We start from the raw sequence: 22,047 nt of genomic DNA, 5'->3' as shown, positions 1-22,047 counted from the left end.
TAACATGATCAAGAGATCTCATAAGTGAGTTCTCTTTCAGGTGAAAAAGCCCACAGGGAATCATACTCCCAGGACCAAGTATCAGGGACAGCATTCACCGCTCAAATGGAAGAAAAAAAATTTACACGCACAACTGACATCCAAAATGGCTCAACATAATTTATTTTTTTATGTTAAAATGTACAGAGTTCTTTTGAAAGTACTTGCTAGAAAGGGGAAAAAAAAGTGATATTACATACAAGGAGAGGAAGGGAGACCATCCAGCCAGGAGCGTATGACATGGAGAATTACAAAGGCATCTAGGCACCCCCTTCCCCTTAGCTTACAAGTCACCATGAACGAAGTACAAAGAGGTTACAAAACAGGAAAAGCAAATATAAACAGACAGGAATAGACTCAGCTTCATTTGTACATGCGGCTTTTAGAGGCATCTGGAGCTCCTATTCACACACTCTAGAGATCTCTTTAAAGAGAATTTTATCTTTCTTAAAATAGTTTTTAATATTCTACAACAAAGATAAAAAATTTTAAAGATGGAATGAAATGAAAAAGCTCTTATTTTTAAAAGGCATCGAAGTCACTAACAGTGAGTTTTTTTTAATTTCTTTTAGAAGATTACCCAAGTTATCTTGCTAAAAATACATTTTTTTTTAAACAGAAGTGAAAAAATGGTAGGTACCAATATTACTGCGTTGGATAATTTCTTTTTATATATAGAAAAGAACTTTTTTTTTCTACAATAGTTCTACAGTCACAAAGGTTTGTGGAAAAGGGAGCTGCCCAATTGATAAAAAAACCCATACAAAACCAAACCAAACATAAAGGCAAACAAACTAAATTCATGGCCCTCGTTTCAACAGCTTCTCCTCCTGTCTCAGACCCACCCCCACCCCCAGGAAGCAGCGACACAGCTGAAGATCTAAGAAGAGAGGGCAGCACAGTGCGCTTTCTACACGGGTTATTTGGAACTGGAATAGTATATACAGAGAAATGGGGTCCTACATAGCCTTGTACATGCTCAAAACTAAACAGAAATAAAAAGTGGAAGTCCTTTGAATTCTGCCTTTTATGGTTAACAGTTACTGAAGGAAAGTCCATTTTAGTGCATCTGAAGAAACCCCAACTTTTAGATTCTTTTGGTTTAAAAACAAAAGGAATTAGTCTTATTAATGTGTCTGCATTTCTACTTCACATACAATAAAAAAAAGAACTTTACATTAAAGGGTTGTCCCTTTTTGTATTGGGTGACATGCCAGCAGTGTAGCCAAAATTAATGTAAATTGGATTTTGCAGTAATAAACAGCAAAATCCTGCCGCCTAGGTCCTGCTATGGTGTTGGGACGGTTTCACTGCTGAAAAAGAGGCCGATTCCCTTCTTTTCCCACACTAGATCAAATGTGTGGCTATTTCTACAAAATGGATATCAAACACAGTAAGGGAATCAGGAAAAACATCACTGACCCCCAGAAAGCAGCACATTCAGCAACTTCCTACCCCAGACCAGGAATGGAAGAGTGACAAGGACACCACAGAGTTCTCATCCCAGTCACCAAATGCACACTTTTTCTTCCAGCATTTCCCAAGCCAAGAGATTAACTGGAAACAGCTGCTTCTGAGCTCAGACTGACTCAAAGGCTCAGAAGCAAAACCCTCAGCATTTCCAAGTATGTACTAAAGCAGTCTGGGATCTCAGAGCTGTGTCTGACTCGCAGGTCACCAGAAGAGCCTGTAACTGTTTTCTTGTCCTAACAGACCATTACCCACCCTGTCCTCTTCACGACTGCCGAAGGGATACAGAACAAGTTCTCTCTTGAGATGCTTCCAGCAGTTCAGTGACAGAACATGTGTGCATGCATGCACATGTGTGCTCACGTGCATGTCTGGGTGGTGAATGGGATCATTTTAAAGTTACATTATATTTTCAGCATAAAACATACAATTTCAATTAACTCATCTACAAAAACACCAATGTGAATGGTTTATTGTTTACACTTAACCCCAAATTTTACTGAGGGTGAGGGAGTCAAGGAAAATTAAAGCTTTTTCCTGACTTGCAGAAATAAAGATTTTCCTTTATCCTCTGTGTCCCCTTCCAAATCTCCCAATAAGTGCCTCCTGCTAGAAGTAGGAAATGTTAGGTGGGGTTTAGAGGGAAGGGTTGTTATTCTTTGAGATGTCAAACATTTTACATGGCTGCAGCACTAGAAACTGCATACAGAGGGGCACAGGGGAGGGAAAAGGACATATATTGAAAAAAAATTTAGGAAGATGATTTCACGTTACACATAGTCTGTCCACTTTGTCAGCAAAGTAAGGCTCTTTTTAAATTATGAGAAGATTTTGTGCATGTTTCCCCTCTAAAAAAATCTGTAAGTGATTTTAGCTGTAAAATGTTTGACGATTGTGAAGAAAAACAAACAAGAAAAAAAAAAAAAAAAAAAAAAAAAAAAAAAAAAAAAAAAAAAAAAGAAAGACCAGGCTTCCTAAAAAATAAAATAAACCAAAGAAAATCCCTCTAAATCTACAGCAATATTTTAACTGGAAAAAGGTCCATTTTCTCTGGTTCGTCAGTATAAAAGGTTCCTTTATTTATATTTATTTCAGTTTTTAGGATGCAAGTTGATCTTGCTCATCTTCTCATGTATGGTCCATTAAGAGACTGCTTGGGCACCCCAGCAGCATTCATGTAGCTGTGATGGGAGGGGCCAGTGTACATCATGTTTCCATGAGGATTTGGCTGCATAGGCTGCTGGGTATAGGCCTGGCTCCCCATCATTCCCATCTGCATCTGCATAGGATACTGTGCTGTCTGATTCATGTAGGCAGGATTACTATGGTAACTGCTGTTCATCATGGGCTGTGTCATTCTGTAGCTGTTCATGGCATTCAAGTTCATGTTCATGGAGTTCACGTTGTACGGGGTGGTTGGCATCAGGTTGACTCCCATGTTCATTCCCCGCTGCACAGCCAAGGTCCGAGGCCCAGCCTGCATGGCGACGGCGGGGGGGCTGCGGCCGTACAGCTGCTGCTGGTGTGCGCTTGCTGAGGGCAGGGGGGCTGATTTGGAGCGGATGGAAATGTGCCCCTTGACTGGCATCTGCCCCTGCAGCCTCTGGGTATGGGGAATACCAATATTGGTAGCAGACATATTACACTGAAGCAGAGGTGATGTGAGGTTCATGGTGGTGGATGCCAGGTTTGGTGGGGGTGTCATAGTGGCTTGTGCTTGTGGGGTGCCAGCCAGGGGGTGAGAAGGAGCCAGCTGAGCCAGCCCTGTGTTGGAAAGAGAAACGCTGGTTGCATAGGAAGTCACAGCAGGAGAATGGCTATAAGGCATGGCATGAGGGTCCATAATGGTGTTTGTCAGCTGCTGCAACTTGGCTAAACTGAATGTGGCTGATGGTTGTGAATAGCTCCCAGCACCAAAATCCCCTGGAATCCTCTCATAGATACTTATGTTACCAGTGCTGCCCGATTCAGGTATTTCCATGATCATAGGTGCTGGGGTGAAGCTGTTGTTCATGCTACACTGAGATAATGGAGGTTGCTGCTGGGGTGGAGGTGGGGGCTGTGGCTGCTGGGACTGAGGCTGCTGCTGTTGTGGCTGTGTTGTTGGTTGCTGGTTACTTGGGGGCCTTTCTACTACACAGCTCTGAGGTGACTTGATATTACAGTTTGCTGCAGGCTGGACACTGTTTTGCTGCATCATGCTGCAACTGCTGCCAATGTTTGCCATTTGCTGAGTGACAACACAACTGTTCTGAGTGAGGCTGCTAGAAGAAGACAGTCCTCCATATGAACAGCTGCTCTGGGAAGAGTTATTTCCACAAATGCTGCCTCCCATAGTGGAGTCATAGCTGCTGGGGTTTTCATAATTCTCTGTAGTGCTCTCAATGCTGCCAAGGTCACTGAAGCCACTATCCACCACCTGCTGAGAGTGGTCCGATACTGAAGGCACATCCATCATGGGGCTGGTCTCCATGTTCTGCATAGAGGGTGCGGACAGGGATCCTTGTTCAGGACTTATCTGTGTGTAACTGCTCTCCAGAGCAGGCACATTTGGGCTGCTGACAGAACGCACAGACTGGCTGGGGTGGGACTGAACAGAGGATATTGGACTGTTGTGTTCTGAGGCCTGGCAATCTTCAACCATTGATATCTGAGGATCCTCCTCAGTCTGGGTATAACTCTGCAAAGTCTGACAGGCTGCAAGAGTTTCTTCACAGTCCTGGTAAGCTACGTCATGCTCATTGCTTTCCTCCTGTGTCAAGGACTGGACTGCTTGAACAGTTTCAAGATCTAGTTCACTATGAGGAATCTCCTCCTCTTCCTTTAATTCAATTAACCCCTCTTTATTACTTTGCTCTTCTTCGTGATCATCTTCAGACCCAGGGACATGCTCTGAGCCCACTGATGTCTCATTGGAAGCCTGCTCTTCCTCAGAATCTGCATCTGCTTCATCTTTTTCTTTTGCATCTTCTCTACTGCTTGGTATGCTTGTTTCTAAAAAACATTCTTGCACCTGAGGCTCCTCCTTCACCCCTTCCTTAACAGGCTGATCCTCTAATTCTTTTTTCTTCAAAGACTCTGGATGACCATCATCTTCATCATCAGCATCATGATCTTCATTTTGATTTGTCACTACTGCAACTTCCTCTTCTTCCTCATGGTCATGTTCAGGTTCATCTAATTCTTGCTGCTCTTCTTCTGATTGCCTCTGCTCTTCTAAAATCCGTGGCTTCTCCTCTACTTCCTCTTCTATCTCAGGTTCTTTTACTTCCGGCACTGGACTGCTGTTGCTGTCCACAGGAGAAACTGCTCTTACTTCACTGCTGGCTGTATCTTCCTCTTCTCCCTCTCCTACCTCTTCTGCTTCCATATTCACATCTTCCTCTTTCCTTTCCTCAGTGAGAGGCAGGTCCTTCTGCTCAACACATTCTTCTTTATCTGAAATTTTGGCCTTACGCCCTGGTTTTGAATTAGCTACCACTTCATCAACTATTTCATCCTGAACTGATAGTGGCACCTCTTCCCGGTTCAGTTTAAAACCTGGTTTTCGACCAGGTCTTTTCTTCCAGTGGACTGGTTTTCGGCTTTTCCCTTTTGGCCATCCCTTCTTCTTTTTCATAGGTGTGGAAGTATCTGGCTCGAGTGAAGAATCTTTTGCTTCACTATTCCTCAGCATAGATAATGGCTTCAAGGGTGGGTTACCTGAAAATACAAATTGAAAGACACTGTTCAAACATTTTTCTTTGACCTAAGCATTCATGGAAGCCTTCCAAGCATGCCCAACATGTTTATCAACTTCAGTATTAGCTCAGAAATTTATTAGCATTTATTTATTAGCTTAGAAATATTAGTTTAGAAGGATCAAGGTCTGCTCATTAGCAGCATGTTGCACTAAGAACATCAATGTTTTAAAGATTTTCCATGTTCAAAGCTCTGAGCTTTTAATACACAATTCAAATTAATCTCTAAGCTATGTAATAAAGTCCTGAAAAGACAAATTTTATTTATAAAGTATGTTCAGAAATGAACGTGTTGTAGCGTACAGGAACATATGAAGTTGCAATAAAAGCGTGTTTCCATTTAGATCTGTGTAACTGCTTAAGAAATGAAGCAATTTCACACTTTTGATAGCCTTATGCTTTTTATTGCCAATAGAAATACACAGATGCCTGGATTTGGCTAGTATTTTTTTAAATTGAAGAAATCATTAACAGGAAGCTGAATTTCTTTTTCATATTTTATTTGATGAAGTGAGATTTGCATTTCAGTGACTTTCCAAACACTCAAATAGGTTCAGAGCTTATATAGCCAGAAAGGAATGTGATCGCTTACTGAGAACTTACTGAATAGCATAAGGCATTCCCTGAATTAATTTTGGTTTGAACCTATCAATTAGGACAGTCAGTGACGTTTTATACAACTGTAAAAAGCTGAGATACCCTTGCCCTTTGCTCAGACAGTCATTTACTTTAAATACCTCCCTCCAATGATAAGCATTCTGAAAAAATTCTGGGTATTAAAAAAATGAATACTGAATTTAAAAATCAGTAACTCCTTATGTCATCCAAAAATAAATATTTGGAATGTGCATAAAGAAAAGGTCTGCCACAGTCAGCCAGCCTATTGTTGTACAGGAAGAGGGTCCCACTATTTTCATAGTATTCATTAAAGCATTAACACTTCAACCCTTAGAAATAAAACCCACCTCTTAAAAAACCCATCACTATTTCTCTTCCCTGTCTTCCACATTTCATATCTACTACAGAGGATGAGATTTCCCACATTCACAGTAAAACTTACAAGTAGAACTAGGAAAAGCAAAATAATACAGCTCAGCCATTACCAAGCTTCATCCTTCCCTACACAACACTACTCAAATTGCACAGATTTGGTAGACTAAAGACAAACAAATCTTAGTTTTGACACCACAGAGCACCTCCTGTCTTCCAGAATGCCTAACCCTTACTTAAAAACTGGCCTCAAATCACCACCCTACACTATCCATTCTCACTGCTGTCCTGACAGAAATCAGAACCTACCCAAATTTTCATCAGACACCCATTTAAGAAAATGCAATGTTGCATTTCAGGGAAATCTTAAAACACTTTCAGTGCATTGCCTCAGCTAGACATTAAGTTCTCAGCAGAAAAATCTGGCCACTAGTCAGAAAGTTATAAAAAGAAAAGAAAAAAAAAAAATCACAAGCAGGTTTCTGTAGTGATGGGAAAACCTACAAAATTTTTTCTAAGATTCTTGTAAACATTTCTACCTCACAGTTATGATTAAAATAGTCTAAATCTGAACCATTTGTTAATTGCTGCAACACTATATTTTTGAATTGTCATAAGACAGCGCTGTTCCTCTCACCCAGCCTGATTTTTATTCAAATAAAAAGCGAACTGTTTATGATGAAGATGTTTAGGTAACTGACAGCACACTGTATTTTCTCTAAAAACCAGTTTTAATATGTATACGCAGAGGTGGCTGCACGGAAGGCAAAAGCAGTCAACAGATACTGTGTGATGTTGGGAGCAGCAATATCCTAAAATAGTATGGTTACTGCTTTATTACTTCAGGGGTTCTGACTAATTTGCACAAGTTCAGGGGGGAAAAAAATGAACAGAAATGAGACAAGGGAGCAGAAAGCACTAAATGACGACTATTTATAAAGCAGGTGAGCCAGAAATTTATCACTATAGTATTAAATGGGTGTGAGTTAAAACAGTGGCTTTCAAGTACCATTTTTGATCCCTGGGCACTTAAAGGACTATTTCTAGTCTGAAAAAGATGGTTGAAAATCACTGATTTATTTTTTAAAAGAACATGTGTGAGTGGAATCTCTAAAGGGGGCTTCCACTGTATCTCCATCAGAAAACATTCAGAAGAGCACAAATGAAAAAGATGTAGAACACCAGATCTAATGGATCTGTCTCTGAGTCCATAGTCTTATTAATGGTGATGGAGTATCACAAAATTTATTTAATGACTAATCTAATCACAACAGAATTGTAAAAAAACAATGGTGTAAGATGACTGTGCATGTATTCCCACCAAACAAACTTATGCCGTCTGCACGTTTGCACTAAATCTACATAGCTATATGCTATAGTAAGGATTTAAGAGTTATTGATGCTAAATAGATAGTAACGCTGGCTATTATTATATTAATGCTTTTAGTATTAAAGTACTTTGAAAGAAAAATTCTTCTCTGGTAACCACAGCCTAACTGAAAGTCATCAATTAATGAGGCAACATTTTTTTTTTTTTGTGGGATAATGGCACCATACTTGTTTTGCACACAGTTGTTAATTTTTATTTCACTGACTGCTTTGCACTGTATAGCCCATCAAAACAATAGGACATCTAATAAAGAAGATTGCTAATGGAGTAATGTGTCTTCTGAATTGTCAGTGGACTCTAAGAAACCAGTCACAACCAAATTATTTTGTTTTATGAACTGAAGGTTCAGAGAACTTTAAGGAGATATGAGAAGCTGAGAGGGTGAACATGCAATGTGATGAAGAAGATAATGTCAGAAGAGACAATTAAATATTTCCCTTTGTTATGGAAAATTGGGGGCTTGCCAGTTCATTTCTGTTTTATTTCTGTAAGTGACTCTGCTGCATAGGTTTTTCCACAATCACAGATACTAATTCCATTAGGAAAGCTGAATCAAAAGGATAGCCTGGGATCAGGTCATTGCCAATAAGAAAGTTAAATGTATGCACCATGTTTTCATAAAACTAGGCAATGTCTGAGGCTAGTTTGACTGGTAATTTATGCCTAACCTACATTTCAGCTGGAAGTTACAAGCCAAAGAAAGCAGCTGGTTTTGTCATGAGCTGTTATCATCCAACACAATCTATCAAACTTTCACTAGTGTACCACCATACATACCATTATTGTCATCAGACTCCTCTTCATCTCTGGACTTCCTCTTAGAAGAGGGTCTATGCCTGAGTGTGTCTGGTTGGGCTAAGTGCTGAAAGTATCCACTGGATGAAAGTTCACTCTCCTCCTCTTCATCCTCCTCCTCCTCCTCTTCCTCCTCCTCAATCTCAAATGTAGGCTCTAACTGAGGCATTGGTCGTTCAGAGTCTGAGTCCTCAAATGGTTCATCCAGCACTTCTGTGGTTTCTGAGATCGTTTCAGTGACAACACTGCTGTTGTGGTGCTTACGCTTGCGGACCCGTCTCTTCCGATGAAGAATTGGTTTCTGAATGTGGAAGGTGGGAAGAGAGAAGATATTTTATCATGTGCAGTAGAAATGAAACACTAGATAAATACAAAACATGAACAGCAGAGAGCTCCCTTCTAGAATCCAGAATTCACTAGAAATACTGTCTGGCACCTGCCACTAGTTAGAATTTAAACAGCTGAAGCTAACGGCCTATCCATAACAGCTGGAACTTTAGACATACTACAACACAGATGTGAATAGCTTAGAATAAGGTGCAAAACTGATACAGTAGAGAACTTTTCAGTGAAGAAAGCATTTACTTAGACAGACTGATAGAATTCACATCTCCATGGCAAACAATTTCACAGACTTTACACTCTAATTTCAGTTGTTTAGACAGCAGTTGTTTTTTGCAAGCTTCTTTCATAAGTAGGACTGTATCTGTTTCTATTTTGCATGACTGAGAAAAGCTTCAATAATTAAGTTAGGAAAAAAATCAAAAGCACAAGATCGAGGGGCTAGACTCAACAAACCCTCACACTCCTACCTCTGATTCGTCAAAAACCACCACTAGAAAAAGTCAGCAGGAAGTACCCTGCAGAGAGAGCTCTGGAACACTCCCAGAGTGCTCCCTGTTCACTTAATACAGACCTTGTGAACTGCACCATCCTTCAGAAAGCCCTAACACACTGACAAAACTGACTGGATAACAGTCAAAAAGAACAAGAAATAAGGCACACACCTTTCGTTTCAATGTTGGCTTGGTGAGAACAGGTGGAGAGCTTGATCGAGGACTCACAGGCTCATCATCTTCCTCTTCACTGCTCTCACTAAAACACCTCAGCAGTGCCCTATCACTATCACTGTAGCGCCGGGGTAATCTGTCGCAGTCCTCTGGGAATCTACATTTCAGTGGCTCTGTGTTCTTTTTCAACTGCCCCCTCCACCTTTCCACAGCTTCACTGTGCTGCCGACGGGGAATTGCAGATTTTTCACCTTTGCCATACTGTCCCTGGGAAGCTGCAGATTTTTCGTCATCTTCAGCATACCGGCCTCTCGAGGCTGGAGATTTCTCCTCACATTCACCGCATCTTCCTTGCAAGGCCACTGACTTCTCCTCACAGTCACTGCACCGGCCTCGTGAGGCTGCTGACCTTTCCTCACATTCACTGCATCGTCCACTGGGAACTGCTGTTTTTTCCTCGATGGGCAATGCTGGCTCCTTCTCACAAAAGGGCTCATGAAGTTTTTTGTTCTTGCGGTTCCATCGACCTCTTCGTGATGGCTGACTGTTTGCAGGAAGACTATCCAGGGAAAAAATGTGCTTATTTGGTCGTGCAGAATTGGCTGGAGCAACAATGTCTGGCTTTTTTTCACTCTCTGTTGGTGAGTAGGGCTCTTGCTCTTTCTTCTCCCATGACACAGATTTTACCATCTGATTTAAATAAAAACAAACAGATTTCACACTTCCGATTTCAGCATAAATGTCTATCCTGAATTTGACTCCACAAAAGTGTTTGAGAAAAAAAGTTTAACAAAAGTGCCTTTTAAAAATCTGGGATTAAACAAAGATTTGACCTTTAAGAGATTTATGTAGTGCTACTTGCTACTCCTTTCCTCAGAGGTGATAATGTACCTCACTTAGCTTCCCAGCAAGTCACTTCAGTCAACCATTCGGTGGTGTGCCAGATTGCTAAATTCAAACCCAGTATTTGTGCAATTTTCAAGAAAAAACTGAGAAAAACTTGAAGGTATTTTTCCATTAAAATGCACCATTAGTTTAATGTAAATACAGTAACAGCAGATAATTTGCCTCTTAGTATTCTACTCAGTGCTCACCACCTGATGCAAGAGTGCAACCCCTTCAAGGATTGCTCTCTAGACTATGCCTTGATGTTTTCTTGAGGTTTTTTTTCTAATCTGAAACCATAAGATACATAAGCTAACCATGATTGCATTGCTTTTTATGATTATGACAAATGCATAAGCTTCACATTTGAAATTTTGTTAGCACTGCCTCCAAAAGCATTAAGTATAAACTACATGCCACACAGAAATAAGAGATTCACTCTTACACTGGTCTCTGGATCCTTTTCTTTCTGCTTTTGTTGCTCTTCATTTTCCCCATCCTCTGTTTCCTCTTCTTCATCTTCAGAGACAACTGAGTTGGAAACTATAACAGGTGTCCAACGCAGACATTCTGCATCCACATCAATAGGTCGGACGTTAGTTCTAAGCTTTGCCATGTGTTCCTGGATAAGCTTCTCACGACGAATGATCACAAATCTGAACAGCAATAATACTCTAATCAATAACAGGTGACATACTGTACATGTTGCCATGTGAAACAGATATATTACAGAAAATATATTACTCTCAATCATTGCTGCCACAAGTAACTTCAGAGAGAACAGAAACTCATTAAAATAGCACAGTTTGCAGTAGCATCTAACTATCGGAGAAAGTATCTCACAACTGAGGGAATGTTAAAATTCTTTCCACTTTTCATTAATGGTGAAGCCATTATCCTTCCATGGGTAACATTCAGCTGCAGAGTATAATTTTTATTATGGACAAGGGGTATACCCTTTGGGGAATGGGCAATATAAGGTGAAAGCTACTGAAGAGAAATAAAAGGACTGCTCAAGAAAAGCTGCAGTCTCACTACCATAGTGCATTTTGTTTAAGGGCCTGAGAGAAATATCACGGGTTAAAGATATACTGTGAGATGAGAACATAAAACTATTCTCAGGTTTTCCAAATAAGTTTCAACTTTAACACAAACACAGCAGAATACAACCCCACTCACCAAACTGCTATGGTCTGAAACAAGACTAATTCTCAGTACTTCACCTGACTTGTCAGCTGAGCAAGCAGGCTATCTCTATTCTGTACCAACACACTTCATCTCTCCCCCAGTGATCTGTCCCACTCTTCAAGCATTCCATGTCAATCCACACAGTTTATGACATTTTTCAGACATAGGGAAAAGGAGGGAACCAACTGTCTGCTCACTGACTGAAAATAAGGAGCAGATCTGCCTCTAGAGAAGGGAAGTTGCTGTTCTTTGCTCTATTTGCAAGTGTATTAGACTGATTTGGCTGAGGGATACCAAGAAAACTTGACCAAGAAACCAATTTGCTCTCTCTCACAGCAGCAAATTACTCAAAATTCCACATCTGCAGTGCCACACAGCTCAGCTAGACACGTGAACCAGCTTTGGCACTGAATGATTCTTGCATTGCACATGAGTACCATAGTCTCAGTATTTGGACACTGAAGTCTTTAGTAAAATCAAGTTTATTAGATGTGACTTGTCTTCAAACACCATTAAATTTCAATGAAATACATCTGAAGGTATTTGGGATTACAATGGGACTCCTGTACTCACTGATCACTACGGAAGTCAAGCATTCGTAGGTGGTGCAGAGTGGAAGTGATATCTTGAGGGCAGATTCCAGTCAGTTTACTCAATTTCTTGATGCTTAATTGCTTGTCACGTTGATGATAAAGGCACTCCAATATTACACTTTTCCAATAAGCCATATATGACAGGCGCCCCAGGTCCGACAGGGGCTTCTCTGGTGATCCTGCTTGACCCTCACGCTTTGAAAGCAAATAGCCTAAAAGAGACACAAGAAAAAAAATTTAAAAATATTAGTTTCTGTTTCCACCCTGACTTCTACAAAGGCCTCATATAATAGCTTAGTGCTGCCTGCAAGATGCAGACAACAACTCTGAAGGATACTTTGAGTTGTCGGGCCAATTTTTTATTTCTTGTTTAAATTCCTGTTACTCAATGATTGAGTAAGATATTTTTAAACTCTGCTGCCATCAGACACTGACTATAGGTAAAGCCACGAGATGGCAGCAGGTGCCTACCTAGAAATTACACCAAGCCTGAAGCACAATTGCAATAGCAATTTTGGAAATGAGAGAGGAAAAACACACTCTTAAAACGAATATGACTAATAATTTTCTTGAAGATTCTCTACTGTCAAACTTCAGGACCATACTGGAGAGTACCAAGCTCTATTTGCAGACATTTCATTAATTTAAGACTGTGATACATTGCACAGGTTCAATAAAGGCTGAGAGGTTATATTCTACCCAGTGATATAAAAGGTGATGGATTAAAGAAGATGATGCCTTCTCACTGCTGTTCTACCATAAATTGCTTTTGTTGATTTCTCAAGATACATCCTTGAGTTCTTTTGCTTCACCAGTATTGTCAGGAGAACAAAAACTTATCTACAAAAGACATCATTCTGATATAAGTCTGCCAGTAGAGTTTTCCTCTGAACATTAACTCCAAAATTTGTATGTCCATAGGGAGGGCTGTATTCAATTGCCCTAGGCATAATAAACAATGTATAGTTACAGGGGAAGTTTCCCCTGACGTTCCAGAGAAACACATACGAATCTCAGAATTACATGAGTATTCAGAGCTTAAGTATGTCTGGTTTTATTGCTCTCAAAATTAAATTAAAATGTAAGACAGTTTTGCTTAAGACACTCATTTACCTAATCAAACTGCTGAAGATTTCCACAGACCATGCAGTCTTACAGCTGGCTTTCTGTATAAGGAACTACATGCACAAGACAAGCTTCTGCTATAAAAATCACTATACTGCCACATGCCTTTAGTTTCTACCTTAAGCTGCTTCCACGTAAAACATTGGAATTAAGGGGAAAATGATCAATTTGTCTTTAGAGCCGAAGTTCCAACAAAAGGAGTAAATGGTGAAGTTCAGATGATTTTGTGAGCTTTAGAAGCTTTTGTCCTGAGATGTGTTCTATTTTGAAAAATATCTGCTTCTACTGTTAAGTCCTTTAAAATATGAAAAGACAGACTGAAAAAGTAAAGAAAAAGTTCCTTACTGAAGTCAATTAGGAACCTGCCATAGCCCTTACGCTGGTATTGTGGAAGAATCATTATACAGGAAACATTGTACTTCTGTTGGCAGTGTTTTTCCTGTTGGAAAAAAAAGCATCATATTGAAAAAACAGATCAGTAAGAACTAGTGTTAAGTTCCTCTGTAAGAATGCCTAAGTAGTTCTATACCAAAAAGTGAGATAGGAAGTCACAGTCCAAGTTTCTCAGGAACGATAAAGGCAAGGGAAGACTTTGAAGAGACAATATTAAAGCTCTACCATCATTTCAGATAAAAAAAAGCAGAAAGAATGAAAACTTGACATAACCTTTTACTTTGATAGTATACAGTAAAGAACATGGGCTGCAGAGAAGGTAAATTCTAAGAATAAATCTGAAGGCAGCTAAGCTCATTGCAAAAGACTGCAATATTCCAGTGATTTTTTAAATGTTACAAGCATAACATACCAAAATCCAGCCTCATATCTGCTATTCTGAATACTAAAGAAAAAGCTTCAAATAAAACTGCTTAAAAATAATTTAAATAATTAAGGACAAAAACCTTATTAAAAGTTCTATCTGAAATCTTGGCCCTGTTCCCTCAAAAAAAAAAAAAAAAAAAAAAAAAAAAAAAAAAAAAAATTCAAATCATTGCAAAGTTGCCAAACTTGTTTGGAAAACAATGTATATACAGAACAAAAGGTGAGATAAACAGAATTACCAAACAGTTCTTTCTCACAAACAGTAGTACCCAATCTCCACCAAGAGCAGGAAGTAATTTGAAAAGTTTTTTTTAACCACTAAGCTGCAGTACAAGTTCCTTAGCAAGTATATGCTATTCAATATTACAGAAAACTTGGGTTTACTAATTGGTGGTCTCCTAATGCAATATAAATACAACCTGGTTGCAACAGATGTCTATACCTGTATTACATCATTTATTATATAAAATGCAAGAGCCTAAATTACAACAGTTTAAAGAATCCAAAGCAACACTGCTCATCATACCAAACAATTCATACCCAAATATTTACCTTGGAAAAGTAGCCAACAAGGTGACAGCCCTTAACATCATTCTGCGTCAGCACATAGAAAAGAAATGGCTCCACATCATAATAGAGAGTCTTGTGATCCAAGAAGAGTTTAGCCAACAAGCACAAATTCTGGCAGTAGATAGTGCTGACATTGCCATCAACCTTTGAGACAAGAAGAAAAATTCTGTCACTCCATTTACTGTTATGCAAGGACAGGCTTCACTTGAGTATCCCTGTACATTTGAAATGTCTTAACATGAGAGAAGACTTCTCTGTCACAGGTAGCATCGCAAAGGACTTAAAACTTCCACAGAACAGAGGCTGTGACCAAGTCACTGTTACACTCAATAGCTTAAGAGACAACTTTAAATTAATTTTTGTAAAATAAAAACCCCATATTTTTACAAAGTGAGTCTTGTGTTTTACAGACGAATAATCTATACACAAGGTCAGTTCCTACTGGCTGCTTGCTTGTTGCTCTTCACTCCTGGAAACTCAATGTTTCGAGAATGAAGCTGTTTAGGACTATGAAAAATTCATCACATGATTAGGTGTTGAGGACCCTTATTTATAGATAAGAGCTAGCAGCTTCATTTTCTAACTTACCTCAAAGACCGATATATTATTTTTTCTGTAAATTTCATTGGCTGGAGGATGAAACCACCCACATTTTTTCATATGCTGTTGGAGAATAGTTCTGCTTTTCATGTATTTTAGACAGAATTCACAAAGGTACAACTTCGGCAGCCTGTAAGATAAAGAAAGAACAGAGACTGAAGACAAGAGACTTTTGTATAAACTTGCTCGCTCCTGCCAACAGAGAGCTTGATGAAAACAAACCCAATATACACTCACTTTGTGTGTGTGCTAATGAGGGCAAAACCACACTACCGTAGTTAAAGTCATGACACTTATTCTGTAACAAATGCATATTAAAAAAATGCCCTTAATGCCCTGCATAATTACATTTACATTATTAAGTTATGCTAGAAGAAATATATTAAAATCCTATGAATTAAACAGCAACCCTTCCCAGTTTTGCACTAATGATGCTAGGAGGGATGAAATAAATAGTTCCTATTCCCTTCTCCTCATTGTCACAGACAACATCCCAGCTGTATGTTCATACCCTTGAGTGATGGGTCACATCACCACCTACCCATTTACTTTAAAACTGTTTTACATACTACACTGACACGAACAACTGGAATGCAAGTATCCCAAAATTCTTGTGATTTAACTCCATTTATATACTATAGCTACAGCAGGAATGTCTGTGTAGCTAGAATAATTCCTCATGAAAGACCACATGTTCTTATTAAATGGCAGAATAAAGAGTTTCACTTAATTTTCTTCCTCTAGCTATAGCCCTTAGAAGTCATTCCTCTTTCTGAATAAAGTTCAAAGAGATTGCAATTTGCTAGACTGATAGACAATTTGCAAAGTTCTTAAGCAAGAGAACAGCAAAGCAACTATATGTGCAGCACAGCAGAAAAATATTTCAGACACCAAAATGTAGGAACCACCAGATTTCTATGCCTGCTGGAGTACAGCTTTCCCATAAACACTGAAGAAGAACAAAGTGTCTTACCTTGAGTATTCTTGTGGATATGGGGAGGAGTACCAGGTCTGGATTTCGTATTTGCCAAATTCTATAACAGAAGGGCAGCGGACTTGTGGATCAGGAGGCCCAGTCACCCCTACTTTCTATGCAAGGGGGAAAAAAACCCTTGTTTTTTTTCATGAATTTCCAAGCGAAGGACTTTTAAGATTAAATAAATTAAAACATTTTTATCTAGACAGTACATCCTGCTCGAACTCACTGGGAATTAGGAAGATGCAGATGTTGCTCTCTGACACTAAAAACCAGTACCAGTCACACTTCAAGCAACCATGTGATTCACAAAAAGAAAGAATTAATAAGCATTATCATGCCATGTATCTCCCCTACCATTCACAGTGTTGCATGTCATAGTTTTAAATACAAATTAGTAGAAAGCAAAGTTTAATACAATCTTTTTTGAGTCTTCTTGTAATTTTCTTACTTGTTATTTCAATAGTGAAGAACAGAAACATAAACTGCTCATGAGGTTAAAGACTAGAATATGAAAGTATTTGACATCACACTTTAGTGTCTTCCCAGTTCTGAGACTAGATGGACTACTGTGGACTACTGTGAATGTAGCAGCTACCAAACCAACATTCAGGATGCGACAACCTGCTTATCATCACAAGTGTTGAAAAATTAGAGAAAAACTTCACATTTATTAGAAGAAAAAAACAGAAAATAGAGTATTTTGAACTACTTATTTACTTACAACCTTCATTTCCCCATCCCTCTGATAGTAACTGTATATTTTATAGCAACTAAAAATAAGGATACTAAATGCTCTTCTTTCAAATAAAACAAATGCTTTATCAACTCGTGAAGATTTTATCGCAAAAGACTGTCACTCACAGAATGACAGAAATCCAAGTATTCCCACTAGCCTTGCATTATAATATGAACCACCTGGACTGAAGTTACTAACAAATGAGAAGACTTCATGCAGGAGGTCAGCAACTAATGTGAAGAGTACCAGTGAATTACCTATATGCAAATATATGCTAGCAGAATGAGACAGCTATACCCAGGACAATGGGTTAGTGTTTGAAAGGTAACATTCCACATTAACAGCTTGCTAAGCTTCCAAAGTGGGACTGGTATTGGCAAGAGTCACCTCAGGATCTAATCCTAGATATTTGTATTTTGTGGAGCCCTAGATGAAAAGGAACAGCAACTTCTGTTGGTAAACATCTATCAGTGTGTACACAGACACAAACAGCAATGCTCTATCCTGTTTCATAAGGAGTTAAAGTATCTAGAAAAAGAATGCTTCAAGTACTCAGAGACTCTATGTGACCCATGCTGCTAGCAAACCATCCTATATTTTTTTGTTTTTATAGTCCACATGTTTTACCAGCTATTTAACAGTTCTCGGAGGACTAAAGCCACAGCCCCCAAGGTTTTTTAGCCACCTTAACCTCTTACACGCTTATGCTCACTTTTCTATTATCCTCCAGCTCTCTTGAGGTCAGTTCTCCATTACTCTCAAGCAGCAGAAATCAAGCACATTAGCTTCTGTGACTGACTCATCTGAAGTCTGTATTTCTTGCTGTTATTTTGTTGCTGGGGTGGTGGTTTTAGATTTGTTTAAATTTCTTTTACAGATTTGGTACTTACTGCCAGACACTAAAAAATTAACTTTACCTGCAGTGCTTGTTCCTGAATATCTCGAAACAACTCCATGTCTTTTTCATTTAAGACATCCTGGCTTCCAAAAAAACGCTCCTCAGTTTCTTGTTTTCCATCCCAGCCATCCTGATTGTCTGTAAATGAGAGATAAAATTGGCTTTACATACATTTACAAAAAAGGTATGTGCTTTTAGTGCAGTGACAAACAACATCTGGCTGTATTCATACACTGTGCCAAGTTTTTTTTGAATGGATTTTCTATTCAGATTTGGGACCACAAAGGAAGAACAAGTTCTAGATTTGGGACCATGTAAGTAGTACTGTCCTACATTTAAGCAGGTCCAAATGTTGCCACCTAGATATTCACAGTACCATGAAGGCATAAATGGCTTACCACTAAGCCTGTTTTTCACAAACAACGATCACAACTATTTAAACACCCTAAAACCAAAAACAGGACACCTACATTCGTCACCTTAGAAATACTCCTTCAACAAAAACAAACAAAGAAGCCTAAACAAAACACCCAACAAAACCCTCTAGACACTTCACCTCACTCCCAAAGCATTAAGTCACATTGCTGTTCTTCCAGCATCAACCAGGTTAATGCAGGTAACCATTCTAAAGCTGTAAACATAGTGGGAATATTTCCCACTGCCTGCTTAGGAACAATTCAGGACCATCCAACAAAACTGTAAATATCCAAATACAGAAATTAAACAAAGGTCCAGGCACAGATAATATCTTAAGCTAGAAAAGCAAAAAAAATCAAGGAAAGCAGAACTGCATTCCAAAGGGAAGGGACAGTTTTCAGCAAGAAGATGTCAAGCTGCACAAACAGGCTCCTCTGTCGTGAGAAAATTAAGGAACATTTACATGCTTCCATAGATTGGAAACTCCCAGGTCTGTCAGACTGGTTTTAGTTATCTATTTTCCATTTCATACTTCTACCTTGCTGCTCTTAATTTTTATGAACCACTGCCTATGTTATTTCTTTCAAATGTGACATTATTTAGCCCATTTCCTAGGCTGTCTGCAAATGCCTCCTTACCAATGCACATTCTACCTCACTGTAAGCATTTAACCCCTCATAACACCTTGCCATCATATATAAAGAGGCTAAGGTCTCTAGGATCACTTCCTTTTTCCAGCTCGTATTCTACCTCAATGCACCAAAGATAAGTGCATTCCAGTGTTAACTTTCAGCTCAGAGTTTCCAGCCTCTAACAATTCCAGTCAGTTCAACATCCTAGCCTTTGAACATTTGCTTGGTATGCAGGATACTTACATTGGCAGGGTGAAAAATCTTTACCTGTGGGCCATTCTGAAGTGCTAGATTTCCTGGTACCCTTTTTCCTGATCCTATACTGCTGAGAATAGTCTACCACTTCTCCTCGAGCTTTTCGTCCATCAGGGGAGGGAGTGAAGAATTTAGTAAGGCCATCTATAAGCCCTTTGGTTTTCTTGTTAAACTTCAAGGTGTTGCTGCCATCTCTGCAGAAGTCCAAGACATCTGTCTGTTCCAGGTATCCTCCTTCTGATGATGCTGACTGGTTGGACAGAGCCATCTTACGCTTCCGACCCCGACCAGGACCAGTGCGAACTTTGCTGAAAGGACCTTTTGATCTAAAGGATGAGAAGGGGAAAGATATGGTCAAAAGATGTGGTAAGGTGGCCTACCATATTCTCTAACCTATTTACCAACCACACAGAACGTGAGCTGAAGAATTTAGTAATACAGGAGTCATCAAGAGTCTGTGTACCCTAGAGGAGCCAGGATTTAAACATCTCGATAGAAGGTACCGTACTATTTTTCTCTAAACTGAACACTCTGTCAAACTAATTTGAGTATGAACAATAAATTTGCACCAAATTTAACACAACATTAGATTTTAAAATCAGTAACCAGACAAATACATTGCATAGAAGGCTTCAATTTATGCAATCATGAAACATTTATACTTGTCATTTGCCATAGTTTTTGTACTGATAGGAAATTGTTGTTAAAATTCCACAGAAAGTTAATACACGAAGGATGCGCCTATTAGCCAAGAACCTATACAGCTGATGGTCACCTTAGCTGAAAACAGCATTGCTCTCCAATCAGCTGCCATCTTTAAGACTATAAACTTTAAAACTCTATTGAGATGGAAGTATTTAAAAGGTGTGTGGATGTGGCTTGGGGATATGGGTAGTGTTGAAGACAGGGATGCTGGGTTAATTGTTGGACTCAATGATCTTAGAGGTCTTTTCCAACTTAATGATCCTATGATTCTATGAGATAACTGAATATTCAACACTTCTCAGAAGGAGTGTCCTAGACTGACTATTTTTAGCTACAGTCTTTTCAAGCACAGAGGACAGAAAAAGGCAGCTTTTTCCCAAGAAGACAAACTACATATCTTTGCACAATTCTGATATATTTTGCACATGAAAACATATATTTTTTCATGTGCAAAATATATCAGATTTGTGCAAAGATATGTAGTTTGTCTTCTTGGGAAAAAGGCAAAAAAATTGAGTCAATCATGAAAAAATAGTTAAAAGAGACAAAACAGTAGAAGCAGACGGCTAGTTTTCCTTTTGCTCTTCTGAATTATACTGAGAGTTTTTCTAAGCAAAGTTATTGTAGTGACTGGGAAAAAAAAAAAAAAACACGTTTAATAGAGACACTTCCCTCTATGTTTTTAGAAGCATTAAATTTTGTAAGGTTGTTTTCCAGAACATCCTCTGGTGCTATTGGTTAGAATCAACTGGTGGTTCAACTGTTTTTTCTAGCTGATCTGATGTCCGTAACAGACGTTCTTGTGACATGCTCATTCACTGTTCTGCACCCTGAAGAGTCCAGTGTGCTGCATCACAACCAGCACTGCACAGCAATCTTAATTCAAGGAAATTGCTTTGGTTGAACAGTTATCCAAAGAATTCTTGCCTACTCAAATCCAATTCCCTGACAACTAGCTAGCTGTCCCACAACAACCATGACAAGGCTGCAGGAACACAACCGGTGTCAGCACAACAGAGTTCTCCACAAATGCAGAAACATGTGGAATGGAAGCAGAAAGGGGCCAAATATTTTCTGGCAGCAGTTTCAGATTAAATATATGTCAAACAATCTCATATGCTTTATTGTGATTATTTAATTTATTTAAACAACAGGAAAGGTTCTTGGGAAATGCAAAGCAAGGCAACTATGCTGAAAGAAGGAACCATCCAGCAAAAGAGATCACATGAACAGCAAAATTTGTCTCTGACTATAAGAACAGTTCAAAAATAAATAGTAAATTACTACAAAGAGTAAAAAATCTTGGCCAAAAGAAACACTAAGGTTACGTAGTGTTTCACAGCCCTTTTCAGAAAATCTGTAATGAACAGCTCTTAATTGTAAAAGGAAACTTCTCACAAAGTAGACTAGAGACTCGAGAAATACCCCCTTGTCCTACAGAATTTCACATCTTACTCTTCCTCGTAGAGACTTACGTTGTGTTTTGATTCTTTAACCTGTTTTTAGGACGTCCTATTGGGTTAGCATAGCGTCTTTTTATCTGTGCTGCCTTCTTCTGTAAAAGTTTTCTTCCTTTCTTCCGTGGTCGACATATTTGACATATCCACATACCTATAAGACACAAGTCCCCATCACCGAATGCAAAAGACATCTAAAAGGGAGAAATACAGTCCACAGGTCTTCTGAGATTAAGGGTAGGAACAGTACCAAAGGCACTGATTATCACATATATGTGTAAGAAGAATTGTGTGTATGCTTCAACAATCTAAACTCAAGCCCTGTTAATATTCCCCAGCCCCCAAAGAGTTCCAAGCACAAAGGAAGTCTCCTTAATTGGCAGTACATCATCAGAAAACCATAATTTAATGGTTAATTATCCCATTATCTGCTTACAACTATACTTCTTCCAACTATCTTATATACGCAAGTTTTCTTCTAACTGCCAAGGAAGAATCTTCCATAGATAATCTGCTTTCTGATTGGAAAGAGAAGTTAATTTGTCCAGAATATTCTACTGCCCAAATGGATATGATATCATTTCGAAAATATATGAGCCGTCTCTTTCTTTTGTACAAGGCTATTCAAGCAAATGAAAGCTTGATCATCTTCATCTGTAGGGATCACTTCTATTTCTTCAACCCTCAGGAATTTTTTTTTCAAAACCCTTCACAGAGAGCAAGTTACAGGAAACAGGAGATAGTGAAAAAAACT

At 39.0% G+C, this 22,047-nt stretch overlaps 1 protein-coding gene across 1 annotated transcript in view; it reads right to left on the bottom strand.

Moving 5' to 3' along the window:
• Window positions 1-139: 139 nt before the first annotated feature.
• KAT6A (lysine acetyltransferase 6A) overlaps window positions 140-22,047 on the bottom strand; it is a 36,820-nt gene continuing 14,912 nt past the window's right edge. The window contains exons 7-18 of the mRNA XM_053966424.1: window positions 21,312-21,447; window positions 19,144-19,457; window positions 17,847-17,965; window positions 16,188-16,303; window positions 15,203-15,344; window positions 14,597-14,758; window positions 13,571-13,664; window positions 12,081-12,312; window positions 10,765-10,975; window positions 9,432-10,124; window positions 8,407-8,725; window positions 140-5,211 (exon numbers count right to left, since the gene is read on the bottom strand). Coding sequence (XP_053822399.1) covers window positions 2,630-5,211; window positions 8,407-8,725; window positions 9,432-10,124; window positions 10,765-10,975; window positions 12,081-12,312; window positions 13,571-13,664; window positions 14,597-14,758; window positions 15,203-15,344; window positions 16,188-16,303; window positions 17,847-17,965; window positions 19,144-19,457; window positions 21,312-21,447 — 5,120 coding nt within the window. The 3' untranslated portion in view covers window positions 140-2,629. The remainder of the gene's footprint in view (window positions 5,212-8,406; window positions 8,726-9,431; window positions 10,125-10,764; window positions 10,976-12,080; window positions 12,313-13,570; window positions 13,665-14,596; window positions 14,759-15,202; window positions 15,345-16,187; window positions 16,304-17,846; window positions 17,966-19,143; window positions 19,458-21,311; window positions 21,448-22,047) is intronic.

This window comes from Vidua chalybeata, chromosome 28 (assembly GCF_026979565.1).
Source record: "Vidua chalybeata isolate OUT-0048 chromosome 28, bVidCha1 merged haplotype, whole genome shotgun sequence".
NCBI lineage: Eukaryota > Metazoa > Chordata > Aves > Passeriformes > Viduidae > Vidua > Vidua chalybeata.
The sequence above is the reverse complement of the archived record's forward strand: the minus strand, read 5'-3'. Positions and strand labels throughout refer to the sequence as shown.